Source organism: Botryllus schlosseri, chromosome 1, assembly GCF_051294905.1.
Source record: "Botryllus schlosseri isolate E-star chromosome 1, Bs_hap1, whole genome shotgun sequence".
Lineage (NCBI taxonomy): Eukaryota > Metazoa > Chordata > Ascidiacea > Stolidobranchia > Styelidae > Botryllus > Botryllus schlosseri.
The window spans coordinates 21,415,428-21,432,685 of NC_137236.1; the positions used below are offsets into that span (position 1 = coordinate 21,415,428).

Genomic DNA, 17,258 nt, shown 5'->3' on the forward strand with positions numbered 1-17,258 from the left:
AAACGCTGGTGTAACCCGTGAAAGCGAACAATCATTCAATGATCATGTGTTTCACTAATGAATGTAAACATTCGATAGTTTCACTGAGCCTCCATTGTTCTCTTACAAATAAATCGACCACAAACGAAGTGATCGAAACTTACAGCTCACGTTGTCGTAAACCAATGGTAAAGTAATTTATTAGCTAGATATCCATTTCTGTTCTCTGTTCTCGCCTTAACCAAACATCTTGTTTTATTGCAATTGAATTCGAATATGGTTTATATGCTCTTCAATCATCGGCGCAGGATCGAATTGTATCATATAACTATGTAAATGGGAAATGTGTTTCATCTTATCAATTCTTTTCTCTCTTTTGGCTGGTAACTATAAACTGAGACTATGCAATTACTTACGTAGTTGAACAGTTCTACGTATATTCGAGCAATACAGCGCCTTCTTGCGTGTATATTTAACTCTAAATTTGATCATCCGTTCCGAATCAATGACCACGCAATCTGTATTTCAGACAGGTAGCAAAATGCAATGACGTAATCATGCCTCATACTTCGAAAAGGCAACTTGACTTGAACTGTGACTTGACTCGTGACTTGACTTGACTTGACTCGACTTGAATCGAGTCACCTCCAAAAATCGAGTGACTTGACTTGACTCGAGTCACGTTCGAAAATCGATTGAGTTAACTTGACTCGAGTCAAGATGTGCAATGACTCGAAATGACTCGTGACGTGAAGATAGTGAATTGATCCCAAAACTGCTACATTGTGACTCCACAGGTGCCACAACGTCTCATCACAGTCGACCGAAAAACTTTATGTATCCTACGTATAATTCGAATAAATGAATATATTTTTGGGCGAATAATATAACAAATATGACTAAACGCTCAATAATTTTGCAATTTTTCAAGTAGTTCTATGGCCCATCTTAAAATGCTCCTGTGGCCCTCTGTTTGAAAACCCCAAGTCTAGACCTAATTACGTTCTTTTAAAATCCAGTATTTTGTATAATTATGTCACAATCAGGGCTTTGGAGCAGCCAGAAATTTAAACTGCTCCAGCTCCGGCACCGGAGCTCTCTTCTATCATACATTAGCTCCGGCTCCAGCTTCGGAGCCGCATTATTACCACTGCTCCGGCTCCAGCTCCGGCTCCGGCTCTGAAATTATCGAATAGGCCTATCTATATCAGGGGTTGTCAACCCGCGGGCCAAATCTGGCCCGCCAGCGGTTTTGCGTGGCCCGCGAGGTAATTTCCTATTATATTATCGAAAATGAATTTCTCAGATTGTGAAATCGCTAGGCCAACCAAAATTCCAAATCTGGCTGCGACACTTGGGATGTTGATGACCAAAATATCAGTTCCAACGCATTGGCAGATCCAGGGTCCAATCACATTTTCAGAAAATCGTCGTACATTACAATAAACTCAAATAGTAGCGAAATTTTTCTTCATGCTTCGCGTGTTTTAAGGGTGGAGGCCAAAAATATAGATCAAATAATAGATCTGGCGATTTTGCACGTTGCTGGATTTTCTGCGGACCAGAAAGGTAGATTAGTAAGATTCTGCCACAACCGATTGAGTATAGACTGCTGCTTCTTGATCCTGGTCGCTACCAGGATTAAAGTCTCGATTAAGGTACACAAGCATATAAATTTGGCGAGGTTTGTAATAGTTAGGACATTGTAGATTGGAATTGCTTATCTGAGGTTCGTTATAAAGATAGTGAAGATTGCATGTTGACGATATTTTGTTACCGGTACTCAATTGTGCTTCTCCTTATTGACTGATGATCATGTTATTACAGAATGTATAATGATAATGATAATTGCATACAAACTATGTAATAAATGAGTTCAGCCGTTCTCTTGCATTGGATACAATCAACCAAGCCGTGAAATGCTACATCGCCAAACATGGCAAAAGAACAGCAGAACAGTAATTGAAGGTTGCTTCAAAACAAGAGAAAGTGCCCAAACTGAAAATGCCAGTTGAAGCCTTCAGAACATCAATTGGAAGAGTGACTGAAGATATGGTATCTGACCCGGTGATGGTGCTATTTATTTCAAGGTAAATTTGTAGACATTGATTATATCCATAATGCAGCGCATATCAGTAAATTAATGGTTATAGCTGTCATACCAGCATAGGATCAGCCACTTGAACATCATTTTAAAAGTGATTCCACCGTATTGTCTGTAGTTACTGCAGAAAATCAATCATGTAAGTTATATTGCGAGAGAGTAATGAGAACTTGTTCGATATATTGACCGCATTGAGAAGTGTTCCCCATGATGATGATCGGTTCGTGTCAGAGGCAACTCTTCTCGTTATTTTCATCACTACTTTTTGCTAACATATCAATTGTACGAGTGTAGATGTATATTATATCGAATTCTTTTCCAGTGGTGTATTGAAGGGAATGCATTCACGATATCAAACGTTTTTGTCATGAACATTCAGCGATTTTATAATGAGATTTTTTGCTAGTCGCCAAATGATCGGTTTCAGTATTTGCCACCATACTAGCAAATATGCATGTGCATTGTGCATGTGTAAACATACGTATAGCCTCAAATCCTACTGGAACATCCACATGTTTTCCAGAAACAAGCTACATGGAATCGCAGTCAACATGCGTGACATAGACAAGTGATCTGCCGATCTGCCACCTGGTATGTAGCTTAAACTCATTTGAATTTCATGTCGGGTTGATATTTCAAAATATACAATCTTGCAGTTTGGCAAACTTTTGCTCCACTGCCCCAACTATTGTTATGTAAAAAATTAGCACATTGTACTGAGATTGCTAGTGAAGTGTATCTGCGAACGATAGAGTTGGAAATGGTGTTTGACTGCTTGAAAGATTGCTGATTACCAGTGCAATGCACATAGTTACAATCCTGTAACAATTGATATAAGATGGTATACAATGGAGCCTGACCGATTATATCGCTTTGCCGATAATATATACTCGATATCACTCTTTGAAAGAATTATTGGTATCGGCCATTGAAAATGAATATATATGGGCAGTTTTCGTGAGGTCAAAGCATGGTGATAGGAAGTCCATAAACTATAATCTTTGACCACTAGACTGAGAATATTGATATATTTTGAATATATTACACTTTACAGGTGTCCTGATACAGCCTTTCTAGTTTATTTCCTGTCCAAGTATAGCATTGGCTGTAAAGCGGATCAAATAGATGCCCTGAAGGTTTTCAAATGCACATTTTAAGGTATTCCACACAATTTGAATATAGGCTATAGTGCAGTGGTTGTCAACCTTTTTTGAGACACGCCCCTCTTTATGATAGTGAAAAATTTCGCGCCCCCAAACCCCCCCCCCCTTATCGTCATATCACAAAATCCAACCAGGATGCTAGCAACCCCAACAGATTGTTTGATGGCATGGAAGGTTATGACTGTTGAAGAGAGTAATCGAAAATATGAAATTCGGTCTATATATGGAGAAACACGTGTGAATTTGGGGTAAATCGCGCACAGCGCAAAAAAATTTCAGTTGAGCGTTTCTTCGTGCCCCCCTTCAGATGCCTTCACGCCCCCCCAGGTTGAGAACCACTGCTATAGTGGTTATCGGTGAAGGGGTTAGATATTGGTTTTATCGGTATCGGCCCAAAACTCCAATATCAGTCGGCCTCTAGTATACATATACAATACATTGAAAACTACCAATTCTGCACTTTATGATCAGCTGGTTGCAGAATTACAAGAATTTAATGACAAGCTACTGACCGATTATTGGTTCACCGCTCATATCGAATGGATACCCCACTTGGAAACAGATATTGATAACAGTCATTAGAGGAAAAATATCAGCCAACTAGGCAGGGAAAATTTCCAAATGATTTCTTTGTGATTAGCTTCCAAATACAAGTTTTAGTTTAATCATAGGTTACTAACTAACCGCAAGTTCATCATACGTTACTACCTCATCGCAGAGTCAATATGAACTTCTTTTATTCAGATAAACAATGAGCTGAGCATTAGACTGACGGTGTCCAAGATTGAGGAGCTCAAAGAAAGAAAAGATATGAGAGACGAAAAAAGATATTTCAGAAAGCAAGAATTCGAAATGCGTATTGAAGAACATGTGATAAAAATGGAAAATATAGATTAGAACTTGGACAATTGAGGAATTAGTGACATCTGTAATGCAATATTTCTTTGTTCAATCATTTCATTGTGCCTTCCTGTCAAGTTATGTAAATAGCCGAATACTCATTTTCTGAAAAGCAGCATTTCTTTATAATATTTCATTGTGCCTGCCTGCCAAGTGTTCCTCGCCTTATAGGCAATGTTCCCTCTAATTTTCGACGAGTTTGCGCACACTCAGCAACTCACTACACAGACCCTTGGACAACAGTGCGTAAACGTCTGTAAAAAAAGTCATAACTTCGGATTTTTTCGTGCGCAACTTGGATTTTCTGTGCGCAGAGACCATGTCAGCACTGCGCATTTGCACACGTGAGTAGCTTAGAGGGAACATTGCTTATAGATATTATTGACGGTGCACATTTTAGAAATGCAACATTTCTTTATAATATTTCATTGTGCCTGCCTGCCAAGTGTTCCTCGCCTTATAGGTATTGTCGACGGCGCAAATATTTTGGTACATTTTTTCAATTCATATTAGTCAATTTGAATACAAATAATGGGACACTGCTCTTTGTTTATTACGTACAGTGCAATTGTAGTTGAATCTTTCATTCCACGAAGTCATGCACATTTCATTCTCTTTATTATTTTTACACCAGCACGGTTTACTGTGTTCGTTAAAATTTTAAAATAAACATATTTAGTAGAAATATGTGTTGATCTTATTTTCAAGATAGGCTATTGCGTCAGTGTATCCAACTTCAGATGTTATATCCGTAGCTTCCTCGGGAGCAACTGCAATATCAGGAACTGGCTCATTGTTTTTTGTAGCAAAATTGTGCAAACATATTGTTGCAATGATTGCCAGGATGGTGTTTTCGATTTGCATTCGCATAGGATTTAGCAACATCTGGAAACGCTGTTTCAGAACGCAAAAGCATTGCTCGATCAGCATGCATGTCTTTGAGTGCATATAGCTGTATTTTTTTTTCTTGTGCAAGCTGTGGATTTGTTAATGGAGTCATCAGGTACATTTTTGGAGCATAGAGCCTCTGTCTCCCAGCACAACAGCATTAGTCACTACCGGTGTTCCCTGGGCATTGCAGTCCATTTGACAGTTCGAAGAAAAATATCCTTCCCTGCAATGATAAATTTTCTGGTACAGAGCCACCTGGGGACTTTATTGGAATATGGGTATTGGGTACCATCAATTCAACCGATGACATTTGGAACTCCAGTATGTCGAAAGAAATCACTCTTGGTTGGTAACGAATCATCCAATCGTGGTATAAATTTTCTCTATTCTCTGATAATACCCGAGAAATGCAGTGGATGATTCGGCGTGCAGTTGTCCGGCTTACACCAATCAAGTCAGCATCTGTTTGTTGAAAATGACCGTAGCAAAAAATCGGAGAGCACAGAGTAATTGCATCATGGGGTGCAAAGCTTGGCACCGTACATCCAACCATGGGTCGTCTTTAATCATGTCCAATAGAATTACCGTAGCTCCCTTGTAAAATCCGTATAGCGGTCAACGAATTCATTTTCTGGGTATTTTACAAATGAGTCCGATATGTCTGCCAAGTAATGCCTGGGCATAACAATTGTATTTTCGTCGTCCGAACTGCTATCTACGATGTACAAAATATACAACAGTACCAGTTTGCAGTGCCGTCTTTAGAACTTATACCTGTGAATAAACTACAGAGTAATATGCATTAAAGCTGCAAAGTGGCTTCAAATCAATTTCATAAGTCTACCAGGAAACGACGGCATTCATAACACATGGCCAAAATCAACAACATTTCCAATCAGCATTGGCATTGAAGCAATATTTACTACGAAGTCTGTACTGAAAACGTACTACGACCTCAACGCAAGTTTGGTTTTTATTAACTAAATGAAGACTCGAGCAACTAAACGCGGTACATAAAACACTCAATATATAAGGTAGGGTAAGATGCGGGTAATCAACACGATTGGTGAGATCACGAAGAAACAATAATCACCACAATCACCCCTCCTTAAAAATAAGACTACACTATAAATAAATCGTTACGAATGACAAATTTGTAAGCTACAAACAAAACAATTTAGGCCCAATCTCCGTATCTATCAGGAGGCCGACGGATGCGAGTAGATCGACGGAGAGATGTTGCAGGCATCGGACTGCCATCGACGTCGTCTGAGCGATCTACGTGAGAATCGGTGTTCGTGCGCTCCTTCTCAACTGACCGAATCGATTCTTCAACCACTTGTTCAGGTTCACGCTCCGGAATCTCCATATCTTCCTCAGTTTCGGACTTTGAACGCAGGGATTCTGTTCGTTCACGAGGAGGACACGGAGCAAGGTCTTTCACAGATACCGTACTTTCACGACCGTCTCGGCGCTTTACAAGAGCATACTTTGGATTTACTTCAATGAGTTCGACATATTCGCAGAGAGGATCGCTTTTATTTCGGACGAATTTCCTCAGGAGCGCATCTTTGCTAGATATCATCCAATCTGGAATAGATTGACCGTGCATCGATCGACGACAAAATGAAAAGAAACGTTCATGTGGAGTGACTCCGGTGGCAGTACATAATAATGACCTTATAGAGTGTAAGGCGTCTGCTAACACCGCTTCCCAAGCGCTCTCTGGCAATTTGTGAGATGCGAGTAAAAGTTTAATTGACCTCCATATCGTCTGATTAGCCCGCTCACATTGACTGTTACCCGTAGGGTGATAGGGAGTGGTACGACTGGTCGCAACACCCTTTCGGATCAAAAACTCGTGGACATCTTTAGAGAGAAAAGACTTTCCCCTGTCACTATGTACATAGCCAGGTAATCCAAACAAAGCGAACAATGACGATAAACAGCTAATAACAGTCTGCGACGTCATATCGGCGCATGGGAAGACGAAAGGAAAACGACTGAATTCGTCGATTACAACAAGCAAGTAAGGTCGCTTTCCAGCGACTGGTCCCTTGAAATCCATACTCACGCGATCCCATGCCCTAATAGCTTTGACGAGAGTATAAGCTTCTGGTCTGAAAAATCGAGGTTTAATTTCAGCACATTCTGGGCAATCTCGGCACTCCTTCTTTATTTCTTCTGTGGAAAAAGGTAAACATTTAGCTCGAACGAAGTGCATCATCCGTCGCACTCCTGGGTGCGACAGTGTTACGTGAATATTACGTAAGCTCGATCCTGTAAAGGCACAAACTCTCGACATCGAATCGGCGGCTACGTTGTCTTTACCTGGTCGATGTTTGATGCGGTATTTGAATGCACTTAATTCGAGTTTCCACAAGGACAATTTTGTATTCTTTATCTTACTGCGATGAGATTTCGCGAATATGAAGGACAGTGCCTTTTGATCCGTGATCAAGGTAAACGGTTTTATATGAAGTAGATAGCCCCACTTACGTACTGCCTCAATAATGGCAGCTGCTTCTTTTTCTACGGCAGCGTACCTCTTCTCATGCTTGTTCAGCGTTCTGTGCGCAAACGCTACCGGCCTACCTCTTTGGCTGAGTATTGCAGCAATGGCGTATTCAGAAGCATCACACTCGATGGTAAATTCTTCATCCTCCAGAATACAGCCGAGACTTGACCGTAGGAGATCGTTCTTCAATTGCCGAAATGCCATCAAGGCTTCGCTGCTTAAGGGAAATGTCAAATCGTTGTTACATAGCGGACCAATTTTACCGGAAAAATTCGATATCCACTTCGAATAGTAAGAAAACATTCCCAGACAACGTTTCAAACTTTTTCCGTCAGAAGGCGCAGGTAAGTCAACTAGAGGCTTCAGATGAGCAGGATCGGGCTTTATGGAGTCGTGAGCGACGAGGTGTCCCAAAATGGACAATTCCTTGACACAGAACTTGCACTTGTTAACATTCAGAGTTAGATCACAAACCTTCGCGGCGGTTATAAAAGCATGCAAACGTTCATCATGCTGTTGCTTTGTATCGCCATAAATGGTAATGTCGTCTAGATAAGCGACAGTGCCTTTCAGTCCGTTGCCTTCTATAAATCTGTCAATAAAGCGTTGAAACGCAGCAACTCCATTAGTGACTCCAAAGGGAAGCCTGCAAAATTGATATAGACGACCACAAGCTTCGAATGCAGTAAAAGGCTTATCATTACTTCCAAGAGGTACCTGATGGTAAGCGGACTTCAAATCTATCGCACTGTACCATTTACCTCGAGCTACTTCATTTACGACGTTTTCAATCTTCGGAAGCGGATACGCATCTAGCGGAGTATAGCGGTTGATTGTTTGAGAGTAATCAACGACCAATCTCTTCTTGTGTCTGGAGTCCTTTACCACCAATACCTGAGCTCTCCACGGAGACGAGGAAGGTTCAATCACCCCAGAATCCAGAAGTTTTGAGACTTCGTCACGTATAAACACCTTGTCATCATTACTGTAGTTTTTGGACTTGGTAGCCAAGGGCTGCACGTTCCCATCTACAAACCGAAAAATACACGGCGTCTCATCCACTTTAGCAGCTATCACATTACAGGCATCAGTTGCTGCTGCTGCTGTATCAGCGCTCCCGTCAGCGCTTTCATTTGTAACCAGCCCATCGCCTCCGCCACTTGCTCTGCCGCTGTTGATGGTTAGATCTCCATCGCCACTGAATTCAAAAACAACTCTTTTATGCTTTTCGAAGAAATTATGGCCTAGAACCAAATCGCAACAAAGATCGTCAAGAACGCCGAACCGAATAGATTTATATATTCGATTACCCAAATCCACAGGAACACAAACGAAACCGTTGACTTCGGCGGCGAATTGTCCTGAAGCGAGTTTGATCATGGTTTGCAGACCTCTGCCTTTCAACCCAAGCGAAGCGGCTACTTTAGAATCCATGTAATTTTCCCAAGCTCCGGAATCCAGTAAGGCACGCAACTTTGCTTTACGAATGTAAGCTGGCACAGTAGTGTTGGACAGCGAGGAACAGCCATTAGATGCAAGAATGGACGAGATTCGAGGTTCAGTGACAGACGCAGCTGTTTTCACTACTTGGGATCGACACATTTTACTGAAATGTCCTTGCTTTTGGCACTTGAAACCAGTGTTGGGATGACTCGAGTCATGACTTGACTCGAGTCAGACTCGAGTCACCTTTTTTGAATGACTTTACTTGACTCGAGTCACTTTGCTAAAATGACTTGACTTGACTTGACTCGGCGTATCAGAAATATGGATTGACTCGTGACTCGGAGCAAAATTCACGAGTCAATTTCAAGTCATCAAGTAATCGATGTCGATAAAAATCAATGGATCTTGCATATGTTCGGATTGTTCGCGAAACGCTGGTAAAACCCGCGAGAGCGACCAATCATTTAATGATCGTGCGTTTTACTGAGCCTCCATTGTTCCCTCACAAATAAATTGACCGCAAACGAAGTGATCGAAGAATATAGCTCACGTTGTCGTAAACTAGTATAAGCTAGGACAGTAAAGTAATTAATCTCTGGTTTTACGTTGACTAAACCTCTTGTTTTATTGAAATTGAATTCGAATATAGTTTATATAGTCCTCAACCATTGGCGCAGGCTCGAATTGTATCAGATCGATTTGTAAATGGGTTATGTATTTCATCCTATCAATTCGTATCTATTATCTATTTTGGCTGGAAACTATATATTGTGGTTTAGCAGTTCTACGTATATGTGAGCGATACAGCGCCTTCTTGCGTGTATATTTAACTCTATGTTCGTTCATCGGTTCAAAATCAATAACCACTCAATCTGTATTTCAGACAGATAGCAAAATGCAATAACGTTGTCATGCCCCAGACTTCGAAAAGGCAACTTGACTTGAATTGTGACTTGACTCGTGACTTGACTTGACTTGACTCGACTTGACTCGAGTCACCTCCAAAAATCGAGTGACTTGACTTGACTCGAGTCACCTTTGAAAATCGATTGACTTGACTTGACTCGAGTCAAAATGGGCAATGACTCGAAATGACTCGTGACTTTAAGGTAGTGACTTGATCCCAACACTGCTTGAAACACCTCACGTACCGAGCAGGGCATAGGGCACGGTCTAAAACGTGACTGTTACCACAAAATATACACTTCGACGATTGACGACGGACTACCCCGACTTCACTTACGCCATTATTCGAAGATGTACAATCCGTGCGAGCCACGCTATTCACATTAGCGATCTCGCTCGCATCATTATTCGCAGCAATGTGTGCGGATGCGCAATCTATGCGAGCCATGCTACTCACAGTAGCGGTGGTCTCGTAGGAACGAGAGAAGCACTCTGCTTTCTCCATAGTGTCTGCAACTTGAAGCGCTTTATCCAAAGATAGTTCCTCGTGTTCCAGAAGACGGAGACGTATATTTGCTGATCGCAATCCAGAAATGAACGCATCGCGTACAGATTCTTCCAAATGCGTTTCTGCGGTAACCGACTTGAACTCGCATTTCTTGCCCAATGTTAACAATTCTTGTGCAAATTCAGATACGCTCTCACTCGTCATTTGTTTTCTGGCCGAGAGGTTATGACGAGCGTAAATAGTATTGTTCTTCTTGACATACATCTTCTTCAATTTCTCCATTGCTTCAAGGTAGTTCTCCTTATCTTCGATATACGAAAATATCTCAGCAGACATGTATCCACCCATAATAGCGATCTTATTGATGGCGGAAAGTGCGGGTGAATCCGACCCACTCCCAGACGATGCGGAGCCGGCATTTCTTGATTGCTCAACGGCTTCAATATAGCTCTCCAACATACGCTTCCAATGGTTGAAAACCTTCTGCGAATCCACTGCACGTGGTAACACCTCCAACACTGGTACGCGGATGAGCTTCTCGTTGTAAGCAGCCATGTCTTTTACGGAAAAGACGACAACGTTCGTTTAGTTAATAAAATTGTACTGAAAACGTACTACGACCTCAACGCAAGTTTGGTTTTTATTAACTAAATGAAGACTCGAGCAACTAAACGCGGTACATAAAACACTCAATATATAAGGTAGGGTAAGATGCGGGTTTGTTTGTTTTTTGGGTATTCATGGTGTTTATCGACTACTATGGTCATTTACACCAGGCCGATATTCTTCTTGTTTTTCCGTAACTGCCGACTTATAGCACGGCCCACCTCTAGGCTTTTTGTAAGACACCGCTGACGCGGATGAGGTGGCGAGGAGGAGCCTAGGTAAACCTCCAACACTTAGATATCGGAATTCGGAAGTCGACCTCGGTCGGACTCGAACCCGCACCCATTGGTGTTGCAGCCGCGGATTATACCACTGCGCTATCTCGCCACATGTAAGATGCGGGTAATCAACACGATTGGTGAGATCACGAAGAAACAATAATCACCACAAAGTCGATGGGTTGACATGGCAACCTTCCACGGATCACTACATTTTGCGTCATTTTGACTAGAGCCCGACCGATTATCGGCTCGCCGGTAATATCGAGTCGATATCACGCTTGGAAAGAAATATCGGTATCGGCCATCGAAGGTAAAAAGATATCGGCCATATTCGTGACGTCACAACATGGTGGCAGGGAGTCAGAGAAATCGATAGAAGACGCGAGGACGGTAAATTACAAAAATAAATGGCCAAGCTGCATATAGTGCATACTGCATACAGGGCAGTAGGCGTGCCTATATGAAAAATATTATAGATGACTAACCACCGCTATGCTCCACTGACTTCGTGGGAATCCCCCTTCAGTGATCGATTACGTAAGACAGAGAGCAGCTGGATGGATAGTTGTCTGCGGAAGATTTCAATCAGTAAGAGAAATGAGAACTCCAATCATGCTGGACTGACCATCGAAATGACAGAGAAAATCGTCGCGTCGAAACATTTCTCGGTTCGGTACCAACAGAGCTAATTATACCATTAATGTATGAAGTCTGACTGAGGCCTGCGGCTGCGGGGTTACCATGATGGGAAATATGCGAGCATAGAGGGCAAGAAAATCAAGCAAACGTGGAGTAAAGCCAATAATTGATATGAACATTTTTGATTCCATGATGACATTGGCCAATTCTGACAAAAGAGCGTAAAATAGTGATCGATTGATTGTTGAAATGCTGGTCATGGTCAAGGCCCAAGGGGGATGGGTGGAGCAGTTGCAGACGTGGACAATTTGAGTTGTTTTGCACATTCTCTTCAGCTATTTGTTGATGTGCTGAAAGCTCCAGGTGCACTGCCAGAACAATATCGATATAATAATCAATATTTGGTGAAACCATTGAAGGAAAGATCCCCTGCAAGGGAGTGGTGAAACCGAAATGAAGAAAGATTTCCAATTCTTGCTGTGCCACTAACTATGGTACCAAGTGAAAGACTGCTCACTGTGTTTAGTACTATATACATCATCTATGGAAGACCACAGAAGTTCACTATTTGGAGAAAGGGCCAAGAAATTGTGCTTCATGAACTGTAATCTGCAACTGCTGGATTGGTGCTTTTGATATATTTTTATAGTTCCTTGATCATTTATTTCATGTTCAAGCATATCAATGGCTGTGAAGTTGTTAAAAGAAATGCTCTGAGGTGTTAGATATGGGCCTGGAGCTAGATTCCATATCTTTTGAATATCGGCTGAATATATCGGGGTTATCGGTGGAGGTACTGGATATCGGTCTTATCGGTATCGGCTCAGAAATCCAATATCGGTCGGGCTCTAATTTTGACGCAAAAGCGTCCTACATCCTGGATTTGTAGATCTACTAACTTCGCACGAACATCCAATGTTTTGGCGTGCGGATCATCTACTTCTAAATCGGGAGATCTTGGAACTCGCAGATTAAGCGAAAATCCAGGATGTTTTTACTCAGCTTTTTGGCCTCCACCCAAATTGTCATAAGATTTCTTGCTTGGTAGCCTACCCCCTACTGACAATGAAAAAAAAACGCCCAATTGACCCGATTGAGTCTAACTGTATTCGTAATCACGCAAGACAGTATTTTCGCGCTCGCATAAAGATCGTCGACGGTGAAATGTAGGCACAAAATTATTGTCGCATATTATCGGAGACCTTCGATATTGACGTGACCAGACGCCGAACAGTCGTGTCCTTGCAAACTTAGCCTAGCGGGGGGTATACAATAGACCCGCAATACTCAAGTAATAATATTATTGACCTAGTTTATTTATAAAGTTAGAAAATTTTACCCGCTTGGCGCGGCTAGTGGGCCGCACAGTCGCTCGTCAATTGCATGTGCCACTTTAGCCGAAAAGGTTGGCGATTCCTGGTCTATATAGGTTACTAATCTACCCATAGGTTAGTTATCTATTGTAATCTAGATTATGTCAGCCGTCAGTAACATCCGATGTAGCAACGAAGACATATAGGTGCCGCCGTGCCAGCTTGTGACGTCATACTGAATACTTGTCAATTGGTGACAACATCATAGTTGCACTAGAACAGGGGTCGCCAACTCAAAATGGGTAGCGGGCCACTTTTCCAAATTCCTCGAGGCCGCGGGCCGCATGACATCAATATTGAGATAAAAGTAGGCAACCACGTCTGATAACTCTACGTTATTAGAATGATGTGTCCTCTAACATGGGCGACGGTTAGGCTATAGCCAGCACAAAAGAAATAATATTTTATTGAACAAACACAAATACAACAAAAAGTATCATGATCATCAATTTCATTATATTTTGAACTATGAGCTGTACACGATATCTGACAACACTCTGTAGCCGCTAAAACAGGGGTCGCCTACATTTTTGCTATTCACGGCTGCATTTCGATTACTCATGTAGCCTGCGGCCGCATACCGTTAGTTAGCCGTGATAAACTATAGCTGGGGCCAAATACCCACGTTAAACTGTCCATGTCCATTGCCGGTACCCTCCGAACTAATCTATTTATGCATCTCGGCTTACTATGCGCACCGAAATCGTTAGTAGTTATGATGTAAAGAGCCACAGGAAACCGTTCTGGAGTCGCGCCAAGCGCGTCAAATTTTTCATATTCATGAGTGAATTTTGTCAAAATATATTAGTATAGTTTCACATATTACTATAAAATATTTATCCTTTTCCGGCCAATGTGATCAGATTCACCGATAGAGCTGATGTAGGGGTTGTCTTCGGAAACTTAGGGTAGGTATTTAAAGTGTCGACAGCCGCATAATTTCCCTTCTAATGCCGCAGATTGGCCACCCCTGGATTAAAGAATCAATATTGGGGTTAGCTAAACACGGTGGGCCTACTTGCTAGACAACTATCACCTCGTAAAGCTTGGTCTTTTGGATAGCCCAAGGTGGCTTTTAAAGCGTCTCGGTCTTGGCAGTGGTGGGCCATTGCACGTCAGAGCAATATACCCATTCGTACCAACAAATTCTTCATCCATGGAATGATATTTTCATGCTGAAGCCGTATCGACTAGGAATAGTAATATTAGACACATAGAAAGGCTTACTTTGAACAACAACAACATCGTGTTTCGACTGAAATCAATTTCAGCATTTCAAGTTGATTTACTAAGCGTTCAAATCAGGTCGCGGGCCGCAAAATAGGACCTCGCGGGCCGCGTGTTGGTGACCCATGCACTAGAACCCACTTTATGCCATTTATGTGCACAGCACTAAAATTCAGGCCTGCTGTTCAATTATGATATCAGCAGATGTGGTTGTTGCATATATATATATAATGGCATCTTATGAAATAGGTCGGAGCCGGAGCTACTCCTCAATAAGGGGCTCCAGCTCCGGCTCCGGCTCAATTTTATGTAGAGCTCCGGCTCCGGCTCCAGCTCCGGTGAAAATGCACGGCTCCGGGGCTCCGGCTCCGGGCTCCGGCTCCGGCTCCTAAGCTCTGGTCACAATCATCATTCATATTACGGAACACTATTTCATGATATTTATTTAAGGCGTATGAAGCTGGACACACACTCATTACGAAAGTGAAAGATGGAGATCTATATCTGGACCATACCGAATTTACCAGGTTCTTGAGGGAATCCAACATTGGCGATAAAGCCTTTTCCATAATTTCCATCTCGGGGGCTGCAAGACAGGGAAAGTCGTTCATGATGAATCTTATACTACGTTTCTTCGAGACAGAGGCGGTATGTTATGTATATGTGTTATGTTCTTGATCTTGTTTAAACAATAACTCAATACGACGAGGTTGCAATGAGAAATCAGTATATTATCAGCAGAATAACTTTAATACATGCGACACGATCCAGAGTGCAGTTAAACGAAAGACCCCGAGACAACAGAACACAGGATATAAATACGAAGCATGACAAACGAGGAAATAATGATTGGCGGTAATTACTAATCCTAGACAAATAAGAGACAAACGATGCCGACGTAAAATGCACGAACATAACAGTATGCGTTCTATCGCCATACAGTATATAGTTTAGGTTTTAATAAAATATTGATATAACTTAATCTTGAGGCTGAACCTCTAGGATTGGAATATAGCAAAGTCGGGGCACCTCCCCAGTCGGCCGGCATGACATCATCATCATCATCATCAGCATCATCATCATCATTGGTTTATTAGCAATTTTATTAGTTCAATACACAACAAAAATGCGATACAATGAAAAGACAGGAATATGTCGAATCGGTATGAGTAGTCTATGGAATCAGACACCTACCTTGGCCTAGGCGATGTAAAGAAGAGACATGCACAGTGAATGAAAGTAAAGAAGATAGTACAGAAAAAGAAATGAAGAGTAATAGGGCGACATGTCATGGAAAGCGAGATCGATAGTTCAGTCGTGGTCCAGTAATTTTGAGGATGGACTGTATTCATAGGCGCCGACTTAGGAGGTTACGAGGTGGCGGCCACCTCGTACAAAATGCTCAAACGTCCAAGTGATTTGTGACCAGTAATTAGTAACCAGGCGAATCGATGCGACCTCGTTAGAGACGTCTTCGATTTCGCTAGGCGCGAGTGCTAGGCGCGTAGCCACGTGGGTTTCAGGGGTTTAACTTCCCTATTTGAAACGCGAAACCCCTTCATTTTGAAATGATCATTCTAACTCTAATATTCAACTGCAATTCAATAATAGTGTTATCAGTGTTCCGCACGGCTGATTTGCGAGAAACGTGTTGTCAATTTGCGATAAGAGTCTGTGATGATCTCCGGCTGAGATGGTCGCGAAATTAGGTCATTCATTCCCGTGCGCGTGGCAATCGTCGCTAGCCTGAATTATCGTGTCTCGATCAAGCCTGGTTCCGCAGGCTTGAACAATGGACAATCGCATCTGCAATAGGCCCAGGTCAAACTATATCAGCGCTTGCCTGCGCAATCCCATCTGCATTGGCGGCTTTGGCCTGGTGTGCAGGGTGCACGATATCATCGCTAACCTACACAATAGCATCTGCAATTGACCTGGAGTGGAATACATCATTGCTGGCCTAACTATCGTGTTTCGGGTCTAGCATGCTTTGGCTCCTATCTCTCGCTGGTTTGGAGACAATGCGATCGATTTTATGCTAATTAGTGATTGTTTTGTGCCATATTGATTAAAAAGCGACATCACGAAACTGAATAACATCGAATCGCTGCAAACAAACTTTAACGTCCGTTATTGATTCCCGCTAATACTTGAACGTAACGATCAGAAGATGTGTATCGAGTTCTGAAAGACGATAGAGGTTTGAAATCGGTGCCATCAAGTTCGGAGATTTTGATTTGCGAAAGCTGTCGCCGAGACCGTGTAGGCTAATACGCGCGCCTATTTAATTGTTCACCAGATATCAGGGACTCATTAATTGACAGCAATCCCGGACTCTATGGCTAGATTATCATACATCTAAAATCGTCAATACGAAGAGATTATATGATCGCCCTTTACACATGTACTTGACCGGAATTGAATTGATGCTATATTGTTAAATTTGAAAATATATCCAAATCCCTATAATTTTTCGACTGGCTACGCGCCTAGCGTGTACCGAGAAGCAACATCCTAGATCCTCTCCCTACCAGGCGCCGAAATAGACGTTCTGCTTTTCTGAAATCTAAGTTATGTGCGCCCATATTCGTTTACAAAACCATTCATGAGCTAGCTAGATTCGTGATGGTCTTGGTAATCGGTGTGCGAAATTGGAGGGAGTGTTGCAGTGTGCCTGCGAATTGAAATTCATTTCTGTGCAGATTCGTTTCTCTAAC

The 17,258-nt window shown here is 42.1% G+C and overlaps 1 protein-coding gene and 1 long non-coding RNA gene across 2 annotated transcripts in view; one reads left to right on the forward strand and one right to left on the reverse strand.

The window, feature by feature from the left end:
• Window positions 1-17,258, reverse strand: part of LOC145434526 (uncharacterized) — a 369,322-nt gene that overhangs the window by 157,986 nt on the left and 194,078 nt on the right. The window lies entirely within an intron of this gene.
• Window positions 1-17,258, forward strand: part of LOC145433961 (uncharacterized) — a 106,430-nt gene that overhangs the window by 3,727 nt on the left and 85,445 nt on the right. Inside the window, exon 2 of the mRNA XM_080311220.1 lies at window positions 14,992-15,189. Coding sequence (XP_080167346.1) covers window positions 14,992-15,189 — 198 coding nt within the window. The remainder of the gene's footprint in view (window positions 1-14,991; window positions 15,190-17,258) is intronic.